The sequence below is a fragment of the Castor canadensis genome, chromosome 2 (genome assembly GCF_047511655.1).
Source record: "Castor canadensis chromosome 2, mCasCan1.hap1v2, whole genome shotgun sequence".
Lineage (NCBI taxonomy): Eukaryota > Metazoa > Chordata > Mammalia > Rodentia > Castoridae > Castor > Castor canadensis.
Window position 1 is genome coordinate 181683554 of NC_133387.1, and position 12451 is coordinate 181696004.

Below are 12451 nucleotides of genomic sequence, written 5' to 3' on the forward strand. Positions count from 1 at the left end.
TTCTAAGTCAAGTAAAAAATTTAACTTTTATTTCTGATACAAATGATAAATACTTTGTATTAAAAATCTGGAATTCAAGTTTTCCTTGTACTTCATGATCTTCTCTACCCCAGAACCTTACAAAAATATTTCTGGTTAGAGAGAGGAAGAGCTGGTCCCCGCTCTAGTGGCAAAGGTCCAGTCTGGGGAAAGGCACACATGGTCAGTCCTAGGGGTGGCAGGTCTCCCTAGCTCTCAGTTGGGGCCAGAAAGGAGAATGCACTGTCATGTGGCACAGGAACCTGGGCCTGAGTCCCCCACATCTCCTCTCCGGGGGTGATGAGCCCATCACCGCTTGGAGTGGTGTGGGAAAGGTGGGTGTGGCAGGCAGGCAAAGACTCCTCTTAGGGTCTAACCTTAGAGAGTTCTGTAGAAGAATCCTAGTCACATTTCTGTTGCTTGAAAGTGAATACTTCCGGGAAGATGGGGAGGGAAAGGTGCAAGTTTGGAGAACTGCTTTGTCCCTCTCTGTCCCTAAGGATAGCATAGGGTGGGCACAGGATGGGCCCGGAGGCTGTCTTCACAGTCACTCTTTCACAGTCATGCAGGCAGAGGCCATGGCTGAGGACCAGGGATGCCAGAAGGGAAATAAGGCCTCAGGTGGGGTTGCCACCCACTTTGGTGGCTGGTGGAGGAGTGGTGGGCCCATAGCAGCCACCCCTAGGCTAGGGGTCCTCATCCCAGAGGCACAGCTGCCTCTGGGGCACGTAGAAGTCGAAGCTGTAACTCTTCTGGCAACTGCGGATGCCACACTTATAGGGCGTGGGCCGATCACGGCTGTGGCAGTACTTGAGCATGCAGGGGTACCAGGCCAGACTCAGGCTGTAACGACAGGCACAGGGTTTCCCACGGTCCCCAGCCTGCCCACAGTGAGGCAGCTCCACCTGCTCGGAGGTCTTGGGCACAGGTTCAAACACAGAGCTGTCCACACCTGGGTGAGAGAGAGACAGGGTAAGAAAGGAAGGAAGCACTCCTAGCCTGGAGCAGCTGCCCTTTCCTGCATGGCCTCTATTGCCTTGGGGACTCCAGGTGAGGCTACTGAGAGAAAGAGATTAAATAACAATCACCCTTATCTACTGAATCCCAACTGTGAGCCAAGACCACACACAGACCCTCTTTCTAGCACTCTGTAAACTAAGCAATGTCATCCCTGTTTTCCAGATGAGAAAACCAGTGCAGACCAAAAAGGTTTATTTTTTGTTTGTTTGGTTTTGGTGGCACTGGGATTTGAACTCAGAGCTTCACTGTTTGCTAGGCAGGTGCTCTACCACTTGAGCCACTCCCTCCCTTGGCCTGTGAACTATTTGCCCGGGATTGGCTTCGAACCTCAATCCTCCTGATCTCTGCCTCCTAAGTAGCAAGGATTACAGGCTCAGACTAAGAAGTTTAAAGTCAACATAAAAGGGATTGAGGACTGCAATCAGGTCTGTCTGGCTCAAGGTCTGCTCTGGAGCCAATGCTTTAAACCATCTCTGTCCTGGAGTGTGCCAAAACAGAGGCGTGGGGGACTAGCAGGGAATCAGGAAGGCTTCTTAGGGGAAACCTCAGAAGGGTCAGGCAGGAAAGGACAGCACAAACCTCCCCACAGAGGCAGGGTGCACGGACAGTGTGCATGTGGGGGAGAGTGGACATAGCAGGTGCCTGGCCTAGGCTTTTCTTGGTGACTGTGGGAGGGAATAGCTTCTAGGGGATGCCAGTGTCAGGCTCAGTTTGGGGTGCAGCCCAGTGGGGACAAGTATGTGGAGGGCATGACCACATCCCTGCCCCGCCTGGGCCCAGGGGCCGAGGCTCTATGGCCCAGGGGCCTGCAGCTGGCATGACATCTCCCTGTCCCTGCTACACAGGACCAGGCGCAGCTCTGGAAAAGGTACCAGGAGAAGGGTCAGTGCTGAAGTCACATAGGGACCATACAGACCTGGGAGGGGGTCGTGAGGGTCCTGGGGGAGGGACACTGGCACTACGGACAGTGTGAAGCTAATTTCTGAGAGGTGGCAGCAGAAGTGGACAGGAACAGGTGCTTGTGCCCCCTCCCACAACAGCAGCTCCATCTGTGTCCTTACCAAGGACAGCAATAAGGGATGTGTTTGGGAGCCCCCTCCACAGGGCCTGGAAGAGTCTTTGTCTCTCCTGGAATGGGTCCCTTTCATCTGGGAAATTCCTCTCATTGACTAGTTGGCAGGCACCACTTCCTCCAGGAAGCCTTCCTGACATACTGCAGCCTGGCTTAGGGGTCCTGTCCCAGAACACTCATCACTCAAAACTGCACTCTGTCATACTTATAAATGTACCCACAGGAAACTTCCAGGCAGAAACTGGGTATCCACATCTCTGATGCCTATGTGACCCATCTCTGCAGGTGCTCAATAAATGTCTCATAAACACAAGAAACAGCCACTCAGCTATGGTGCCCCTTCTCTCCCACACTGCTCTGTGCTTCTCCCCCTTCCTCCTCCCCCCTCCACTCTGCAGGGGACAATGCCCAGCATCCAGCTGACCTCTCTCTAGCCAGTACAGGACGTCCTCCTGGCGGGTGTAGATGGTATCCAAGGCCTCGGCACACACGTTGTGGAGATGGGGGCTCAGCAGCGCCCCCTGACTGAAGTTCACAGCAATGTCCATGTGCAGCTGGTCCGGGCTGCGCACTTCCTCAGCCTGCCGCACTGCACGTGGATTTCTCTGGAGTATAGGGCAGGTGATGTTCTACCTGGCCTGAGTGAGCCCTGCCAGTTCTCCCCTGATACCTGGGAGCCTGCTGAGCTCAGGGGTGCCATCCTACCCTCTACCATTGCCCAGGGGGAAATCAGGCCTTTCCAGTGCCTACCCAGAGCTGACCTCTGCAGCCTGAGGGCAAGCTCAAGGTGCTACTAGGAGGTGGAGAGGGCAGGTGAGGCAGGCTGGCCCAGGACAAATGAATTCTCAGAGTGTATACCTGCCCATATCCAGGAGCTGAATCTCTCTGGAAAAGGGCAGGTAAAAAGGAGGAGCAGGAAGGGGAGAAGGCCACAGGGCAGGCCCGCTGGACAGGGAAGGGAACTGAGATGAGGCTGTTTAGGGGGGGCCAGGAGCTAGACCGCAGGCTGTGAACGTGTGCTGACACTTGACATGTACTTTCTCACTGAGTTCTTTTATTCCCCCCTCGGCACTGGGGTTTGAACTCAGGGCCTCACACTTGCTAGGCAGGTCCTCTACCACTTGAGCCATGCCACCAGCCCTTTTTTGTGATGGGTACTTTTCAAGATAGGGTCTTTTGAACTATTTGCCCAAGCTGGTTTCAAACTGCAATCCTGATCTCTGCCTCCTAAGCAGCTAGGATTACAGATGTAAGGCACCAGCACCTGGCTCTCACTGAATTCTTATAACCCACTGTCTCAATTTGAAAACTGATGATTTGAACATGAGGAAACCTATCCAACGTCAGCAGCTAATAAGGGATAGGGGAGAGGTGATGTCCAATCTGATATCAGAGCTCAAGCCCCTAACTTCCTGTGCCAGGGACTGAGGTAATCTGAGAGTTGGGATTCAGTGCAGATTCAGTTTAGAGCTCAGGCTCTGGGCTGTTTGACCTGGGGCAAAATCAGGGGTTCAGGGCTATAAGGTCAGTAGAGATAATTAGGGCTGAGGCTGGAGAGTGGGGACTCTGGGTCAGGAATTGGCCAGAGGAGGCCTGGGGTGGGCGCTCACCTGCCGAAGTTTGGCCATGGCCTCACTGGGGATGATCTCATTGTGGTGAAGTCGGGTGACAAAGCAGAGGGCTTGGAACTGACTCTGTCCCTTCTCCAGCTCCCCAAGGATCAGGGCCCGGAAGATCTTCACGTCCTGAAGAGGAAAGGCTGGATGATGGAGACCAGCTGGAGGGAGGGGGCCCGATGGCAGCCCATCTCCATTCAGCTGGAGCCCTGGGGACACTGCCCCACCATACACACCTCCCTCCTCTTCCACAGGGCTGCTCATCTTTTCCACTCAAACCTGTGACTTAAAAGCTGACACTCAAATATTCCAAAGCATTCTGGAAAATAGACAAAGCGAGCTACTGGAGGTTTCCAAAAGAGCCCTTTGACAGTACGGAGCCTCACCTAGAGGCACTTGTTTTGTTCTGAGCCTGTACTTCCCCTTGGTGGAACCCCAGTGTCACTCTGATTGTGACCACCTGACCAGGACAGCATAGGGGAGGGACTCCATTTTTTATAAGTACAGAGATTCCTGAGCTTTCTTTGACTTTCTGTCAGCAGGGAGCTTCAAAATTCCCAGGTACTTTGGATCAGTCAGACCCCTGGCCACCCACCTTCAGCAGGGATCATGGAGGCAGGGCAGCTTTAAGGGCAGAGGCTGAGAGAGCCAGAATGGCTCACCTTTCCCCTCCATTCTACTTCCCCTTTCCCCATGGGGGTACTCATGGCATGACCAACAAGCCAGGAGCTCCTTCCTGTTACTGACTCACTGTGCAAATGGGGGAGGTTGCAGAGAGCAGAGCAAGAATGCCCACAGGGTGGGATGGAGCCTTCTTCCCAGTCTGGCTGCTGCAGGAACCCTCTGCTCCAGCTTCCCAACTCCTCACCCCCACGCTCCCTGCCATTTTCACCCATCTCGGATCTTTGGCTAACTCTGCTCCTAGTGAGAAGTTAGTAGGTCTCAGTCAGAAGCAGTCTAAATATCTCAAGAGACCTTCTGTCAAGAGACCTCCTGTCACGGAGGCACCCAGTCCTCTATGGCTCTGTTGGGCCGCCTAGGATGTGAAGCTCTGGGTAGCTATTCAACGCATGTGCTCCAGAATTCCAAATGATGAGTTCCCACACACTGAGTGCTTGCTATACACCTGCCAGGGTCTAAGTATTTTGAGAACAGGGTGCCTTGGATTTTGGATACAGGTAGTGAGGGAACCATGGTTCCACCGAAAGCTGTTTAGCTGGTGCCCCAGGCTTTGCCTGCAACTTCTCCAAGCCTCACCTGTGAGCGCACAAGTGTCTGATAGGGTTGTGTGAGGATGGAGCGAGTTATCGGGAGGCAGGGTGAAACCCTGCTAGCTGTGGTCGCTGTTACAACTGCAGTAAGCAGGAACTGTTAGCACATACAACAGATGCATGCCTGGCATTGCCTAAGTCTCCCAGCAACTCTACAGGGAGCCTCTCCTTCCTTTTACTGTAAGTGATTTCTGGAACGATGAGGTGTGGGAGTATATATGGCCATTTTCTGGGAAGGAAACAGGCACAACTGGTGAAAAAGGTTCTACTAGGTTCCTTGTGATCCCAGAGACTTGGGAGGAAGGTGACTCACAGCTCAGGTTAGCCCCTACTTCCTCTCGACAGGAAATCCTTTCTTGGGTCACAGTTCTGGTATCTCCTTGTCCTGCCAGCACGAGCCATCTGATCTTCCATTCCTTGAGGTCGGCTGAGGGGACACTGGAGGCTGATCCACTGGTGGCAGATTCTACTCCAAGCTCAATTCCTGTCAGGTGAGACTTGATACCAGACTTCCCCTCTCAAAGCCTGAGTTAAGTGGATGTGTCTGGCAGGATCCTCTAGGCAGAATCCCAAATCCACCAGCCTGGTATTTTCAGCTCGACCCTTTAATGAGAACTCTGACTCCATAGTTCCCATCTTCTCCATGGTATATGTACTACGCTATGGTCTGAGGGCCACTGAGGGGTCTCGGGGTCTTACTGCTTGTGACATTGGCTGCCCACTAGTAGCAGCAGAAAGTATTTGAGACTTTTAGACCAGAGGAGAGCCAGGTGCCGATGGCTCACACCTGTAATCCTAGCAACTCAAGAGGCAGAAATCAGGAGGATTGCAGTTAGAAACCAGACTGGGCAAATAGTTTGTGAGATCCTATCTTGAAAATACCCAACACAAAACAAGGCTAGTAGAGTGGCTCAAATGGTAGAGTTCCTGCCTAGCAAGCATGAGGCCCTGAGTTCTAAACCCCAGTACTGCAAAAAGGAAAAAAAAAAAATGGACCAGAAGCTGGATGAAATCTGAGCTTTTTCTCGGCTTCCGTATTAATAAAAATGGCAATGACAACAATCAAATGCCACCAAAATGGGAGCCTGCCTGGGATGCAGAGAAGGAATGGGGACTTCTCATTGAAAGAGAGGATTGTCTCTGTATGTTTGTGGAGGACAAAGATTTACTGAAGTTTATACCTGGCAGGGAGGAATGACTGTTTTTATGGGTCAAATGGGAGGTATCATCTTATTTAAAATTCTTGAAACAATAGGAGGGAGAACTCTGACTATGACCAAGTTCAGATTGGGTAACTTGCTCAAGGTCATGGGCTAATAAGAAACGTAGCTGGGATTTTTAACCCAGTGAGTCTGGATTGACCCCAAAGCTGAGCTCTTTTAACCAGAATGAACAACTGCCTCCTAGATCAACAAATCAAATTCCTTTGATGTTCAGCGAAAGAGAATGAGGTTCTGCCAAGAGCCAGTGGCTCACACCTGTATCCCTAGCTACTCAGGAGGCAGAGATCAGGAAGAACACAGTTCAAAGCCAGCCTGGGCAAACAGTTTATGAGATTTCCGCCCCCCCACCCCAATCTAGAAAAAAATCATCACAAACAAGGGCTGGTAGAGTGGCTCAAGGCATAGGTAGGTCCTGAGATTCAGGCCCGGTACTGCCAAAAAAAAAAAAAGAAAGGGAGAGAGAAAGTGAAGTCCAGCAGGTGTGGCTACTCACATCTGTAATCCCAGCTACTCAGGAAGCAGAGATTGAGAGGATTTTGATTCGAGCCAGCCCAGGCAAAAAGTTAGTGAGACCCCATCTCAACAAAACAAGCTGGGCATGGTGGTGTGTACCTGTCATCCCAACTACTCAGGAGGACTTAGGAGGATCAAAGTCCAAGGCTGGCCCAGGGACAAAAAGCAAGACCTTAACTGGAAAACAACCTAAAGCAAAAAGTGCTGGAGATGTGGCTCAAGTGCTAGAGAGCTTGCTTAGCAAGTATAAAGCCCTAAGCTCAAACCCAGAACTGCTCCCCTCAAAACCCCAAACAAAACAAAAAAAGAGTTTAAGGCCAGTGTGGGTTAAGTGCAGTGAGACCCTATCTCAAACAAAAACAAAAACAAAGCTGAAACCCAGGCCCCAGAGGCGGCGTGGTCTTGGCCACATAGCATGGAGTAGTAGAGGCAGGATTAGAACTCAGTCCCTTTTCCCTTCAAGCCCATCAGCAGCCCCTAAGCCTTGGTTTCCCTACCTGGGGAATGTGGCAGCTCCCACTTAATGCTGTGTGTGACTAACAAACAGTATGATGTGACTGAGACAAGACAGAAATGCCCTCTGACCTGCCTGCTTGCCCTGTCCAGAACTCCTTTATACCCCAACTTCTCCAGTTTCTTAGTCTTATTTTTCCTAAAAATCATATTTCCCATGCTGGCCCCAGTGAAGGAGTGGACAGCCTTAGTCTCTGGCGCTCTTTGGTAACAAGACCTCTCATCCTGATCTCTCTCTCTCACCTTCTACACTGACCCACTAGCAAGGCTTCAGGCCCTCCCCCTTTCTCCAGTACAGACAAACAGGCAGGGTGAAGATGTTCCCTTGCTTTGGGAACATCTAGTCAGAGGCTGAGCCCAGGCCAAATGGGAACCTGGCTCCCAGTCTTCCTTGTTGCCCAGAGTCCCTTGGGATGATTCACCTGGATGTGCCCAAAAGCCATTCAAGGTAGATGGCATAACTGGGCAAGAGCCCATGGCAGGGGCTAGAGACAGAAGCTTCAGGCTCATGACTTGAGCTGGGACTTCCAAGACAGGAGGGCTCACAAAGTTCCTTCTCCCAGGAACCTCAGCCCACCAGGAAGACCTAAAGTGGGCCGCACCCCGGCCAGACCTGGGCCATGCTGAGGGGGCAGCCCTGTGTGGCACAGATAGTGTTTGCCTACCGTCCTCTGTAGTTGTCAGGAGTAGGTAGGCTTGGGTATTGCACAATAGCTAAGACAAAAGGCTCCAGGCCAGGCCTACCTATATCCGAACCCTGGCCTTGCCACTACTACCCACAAAACCTTGGGGGAATTTACTCTGTGCCATAGTTGCCATACTCACAAAATGATTAAAGCAACAGTACCTATCTTGAAGGGATTGTTATGAGGAATAAATGAGGGAAAGGTCTCAGAACCTAGTGGGCTGAAAGAGAAATTTCTGTGTTGTACAATCCCTTGCCCTAGGCTTGCTTGCAAAGTCATCTATTCCAGGCCTGAAGAGTGTCCTCCTACAGATGCACCCCAGGCCCAGACAGATCAGATGACTCCTCTGTGGCTTTCCAGCAATCAGCAAGCCAGTGGAAAAGCAATGATTAGCATTGTTTGGGGTCAGATTTTCACAAGCCCCACGCTGGGCTGAGGAATGGCCAAGGCCAAGATCAAAGTCCCTGTCTTTAGGGGGCTTCCAGGGGAGGCTGATCTTGGACCACCAAAGACAGTGCAGCAACATTATAAGGCCTAGAGATGAAGTTTATGTTAAATGAAATTTATGTTAGGTGAAGGATGGAGAAGGGCACACTTGTCCCCTTAAAGGGACTTGTCCCCTTAAAGGGCTGGGATGGAGGGAGGGATAGAGAGATGGTGGGAGAGAAGGCCTCCCAGAGTAAGGGCAGGGGGTTCAATGGTCCTTGATAGGTAAAGAACAGAAGGGTGGTTTCCAGAAGCCAGGCAAGGAGGGTGAGGGTCTCCTTATACCCCACACCACCATCTCTCCATGCTGCCGTCATCTGAGCTGCCTAATCCCTTCAGGGGATCCCTTTGCCTTACCATATGGCATACTCCTGCTCACAACAACTCTTGCATCCCCTGTGCCCTGGACCAAAGAGCTGGCAGTTTCCAGAATGAATAGTGCCGTGTCACCCCTTGGGCCTTTCCGTGAGCCCATTCATTTACTGGGATGCCTTGTGTCCATCTGTCCACCCTCCGTTAGGCTTCAGCTCACGCGTCCCCCACATGCTCTGGTGCTGCCATCCCAGCCCTGCAGACCCAACCCCAGTGTGCACATGCTCTCCTCAGCTGTCTTCTCTTCCACTCAGCTCCTGGAAGGTGGATAGCGTCTTACTTGCAGTGGATCCCTGCCCCCCTAGCAGACATCAGGAGCTCAATAAATGTCTGATAATGAATGAGCAAAGGAACACACAAGAGCATGGAGGGGTTCTGAGAAAAATGATGGGAATGTACCAGGGATGGGTGGAGTCGGGGAGGGACCTAGTGGAGGGCAGGGAACACCTGCAGAAGCAGCTAGCAAGAGGGGCAGGACACAGGAGTCTAGGGCCCAGCTAAAGAGTCTGAGCTTAACCTTGAAGGTCACTGGAAGTCATCAGCGGGTTTTGAGCTTGGGACTAAGCATGAAGGGATGGCTGAATGTGACTCCACTTGAGGTTGTACTTAGGTCAATGTGCATTGGATCGAATCACCTAAACAGATGGCCCCTGTCCTCACTACTCAGCAACAAATCATCCTGGCTCAAGAGCCAGGTTCCATCTTGTTTATGCAGCAGCCAGGGGCTGGCAGGGAGCAGGAGCTCAACACTTGCTAGTGGGGGAATGCCTGGATGCCCTAGGGCCTCCTCAGTCCCCAGGCCCTCTGTTTTGGCCTTGCATGTAGCTGGGTTTCTGAAACCTCGCAGTCCTACAGCTGCTATTTTGGCTTCTAGAAGGTTTAGGGGATCATCTAGTTCAAGGCCCAGAGAGGTTCCAGCAGGGGAGGTGACCTTCACACAGCAGCAGGGCCAGGACAAGAAGCCCAGACCTCCCAACTAGGTCCAGTGACCTTCCTGCTCTTCCAGGCTCTCTGCTTCACCCCCATCCAGACATTCCATTTCTCTCTGTGGCCTCCCCCTGCTATGGTGTCTTTCAGAGACCCACTGTCTCCCAGAGAGAAGGCTGCTTTGGCTCAGCTGTGCTGGAGCTCCTGGTAAACACATAAGAGATGGTGGAAAGCTGACTTGGAAACACACCCCAGACAGCAGACACCTGTGCCAGGTCCTCCGTTCTGCCTTCCTGGAGAGATCCCAGGAAAAGCTTCACGGAGAGAGTGCCTAGATCCCCACAGGAGCTGCAGACCCCTCCCCAGCTGCCCCAGCTGCCTTCCAGACTTTGAAAAGCCTAGAAAGAGGGAAACACAATTTTGCTTCAGCCACTGTTACCTGGGGGTTTTATGTTACTCACAGCTAAATCTATTCCTAGCCAATACACACAGACTTACACCTGTTTTCCCACCTGTCGGACATTTTTCCTCAATCTTTTCCAACACACTGGCTTCCACCCTTCTTACAAGTGCTCACAAACTCTTGTCCTTCCTCAGTCTCTCCACGGAGTCACCACCTTAGCCCTTTCTCTGAGAGACCGCCTCCCGTGCCTGCTCGCCCCATGTTGCACTCATTTCTTCTCAGTCTCCCACACCCTCCTCCCTCTTTGAATTCCCCCAAGTTTCTGGCTCACACACCCTGGCACACACTTCACACACTTGCTCCAGCCTCCCCTAGCACTCTGGTCCCACTTGCCAGCTCCTAGCTTCTGATACTCTCATGGTGTCTTCTGAACAGGGAGTGGTGAGGCTCCTGGTCTCAGACCCTGCTGCCAGCCCACCTTCCTCCAGGGCAGCAAAAACTCAGGGGGCCTCAGGTAGCAGAGCTGCTTTCTCCTCAGGCCCCTCTCCCAATCCACCCACTGCACACGGGGGTCACAACCAGCCTGGGGGCCATCCATCCGGGTCCTACATGAAGCAGCTTGTGCCCCACCCCTGCCTCTAGCCCCCTTGCTCTTAGATAGCTGGCGCTCACTGTCTCCTGGGAGTGTCCTCTATCATTGTGGTCTCCTTCCCATCACCACAGCATGTGATTCTAGGCCCCAGTCTGGGCCAATCTAAATATTTATCCCTCTGCTCCTGGCTGGGGCTGCTTTATGCCTGGAGGGGACAGCTTCACTGAGCTGGGGAGGGGGAAAGGAGGGGGTGGCCTGGAGAGCCAGCTAGCAACCAATGGCTTACTAGCCCAGGCTGGACACCCCTGGTTGACCCAGAAGCACCTCAACTGCCCTGTCCAGGCTCCTGCACAGGAGCAGAAGTGGATGGGCTCAACCCAGGGCCAGGTCAGTGCTCAGGAACTTATGCTGCCCCTACAGTGAGAAGCTCTACACCCTCAGGGCTAGGCCAGGACAGAGGCTTCTTGTTCGAGGGCATCAGTGCAACCACTAGCTAGGACCAGTGTCACCCCCCTACCACCCCACCAGCCCTTAGTCCTCCTCCGGAAGCCTCATGCCCTATCAGCCAAATCCCAAAGGTCACCACATTGGCCCTGGGGAACAATGTGAGGCTTTATGTGGATCAACTGTGCCCCACTGTCTGGCTGACTCAGGGCTCCTGAGATGGGTTGGGGCTCCACGCTTTCCTGGCACTTAGATTCCAGCCCCACACCTCCCTGGTTCCCTGCCCTTTATCTGAATCCCCAATGGCAGGCAATTAAACACTTGCCAACATAAGGGACAGAAGCTCCTAACAATGCTTTGCTTCCTAGAGCAGAAAAAAGCAGCTGGAATTATATGCTTAAGGGTGTGGGGAGAGAGCTGGGGCGGAGGGGCCTGTTTGGCTGCCCAGCACTGGCGCTACACCTCTCACGTGCCTTCACTGGTCTGGTCACTGTTCTGCAAAGGCCCTGTCAGTCACTGCTCCCAGCCAGCCTGGGCATCACATCCTTGTCCCTGGCTACTGGCAAAGGGCCCAGGGCAAAAATGTTCACAATTAGTGATCAGTGGTGGCTGGGACATATTTCTTAACATCGTCCCCCTTCCTACCCTCCCCAGAGGCCACCCCAGGGAAGAAAGAGTCCTAGGTGCTTCCAAAGGATCCATACCAGATCCACTGGGAGTCATGGATCCACTAAATCCACATAGAGGAAGACTTGTAGGTTTATTCCTTTACCCTGAGGTTTCTTCCAGCAGCCCTTGCCCTTCCCCAGGGCTCTTCAGTCTTCTGGAAGGAGCCCAGTCAGGGTGCCACAGCAGCCCAGGAAGTCCAGATGTAGTGAAAAAGAATCCCTGAGTCTGAATCCCAGGTCATTAGCTGTTTGATCTTGACAAAGTCATTTTGGAGCTCAGTTTGTACATCTGTGTAATGAAGGCAGTATATGCTTCATGATGCAGTGGAGAGGACCAGCTGAGGCTACCTATGTGACCTGAGCTGCTGCTAAATGCGGGATATCAGTCACCAGGCAATCCTCTCCTCCAGGCTGGGCCCTCTGCCTGCCTGTTTTTGAAACACGGTCTGGCAGAGCTCATCTACTTCTACCTCTCTTGAGTCTGAGACTGTACTCTGCTTCTTTCTCTCCCAGCTGTCTCTTCAGCAGGTCATGTGACTGATCCAGGGTCTAGGACTCCACCTGGACAAAGCACCCAGGGTGGGAGATGCTGTCCAACGTACAGAGAACATGCTTTTACCTGCTGGC

General features: G+C 52.5%; 1 protein-coding gene across 1 annotated transcript in view; it reads right to left on the bottom strand.

Annotated features, from left to right (window-relative positions):
* Nucleotides 1-12451, bottom strand: part of Oaf (out at first homolog) — a 17774-nt gene continuing 5323 nt past the window's right edge. Inside the window, exons 2-4 of the mRNA XM_020160929.2 lie at nucleotides 3721-3855; nucleotides 2535-2715; nucleotides 1-970 (exon numbers count right to left, since the gene is read on the bottom strand). Coding sequence (XP_020016518.2) covers nucleotides 705-970; nucleotides 2535-2715; nucleotides 3721-3855 — 582 coding nt within the window. The 3' untranslated portion in view covers nucleotides 1-704. The remainder of the gene's footprint in view (nucleotides 971-2534; nucleotides 2716-3720; nucleotides 3856-12451) is intronic.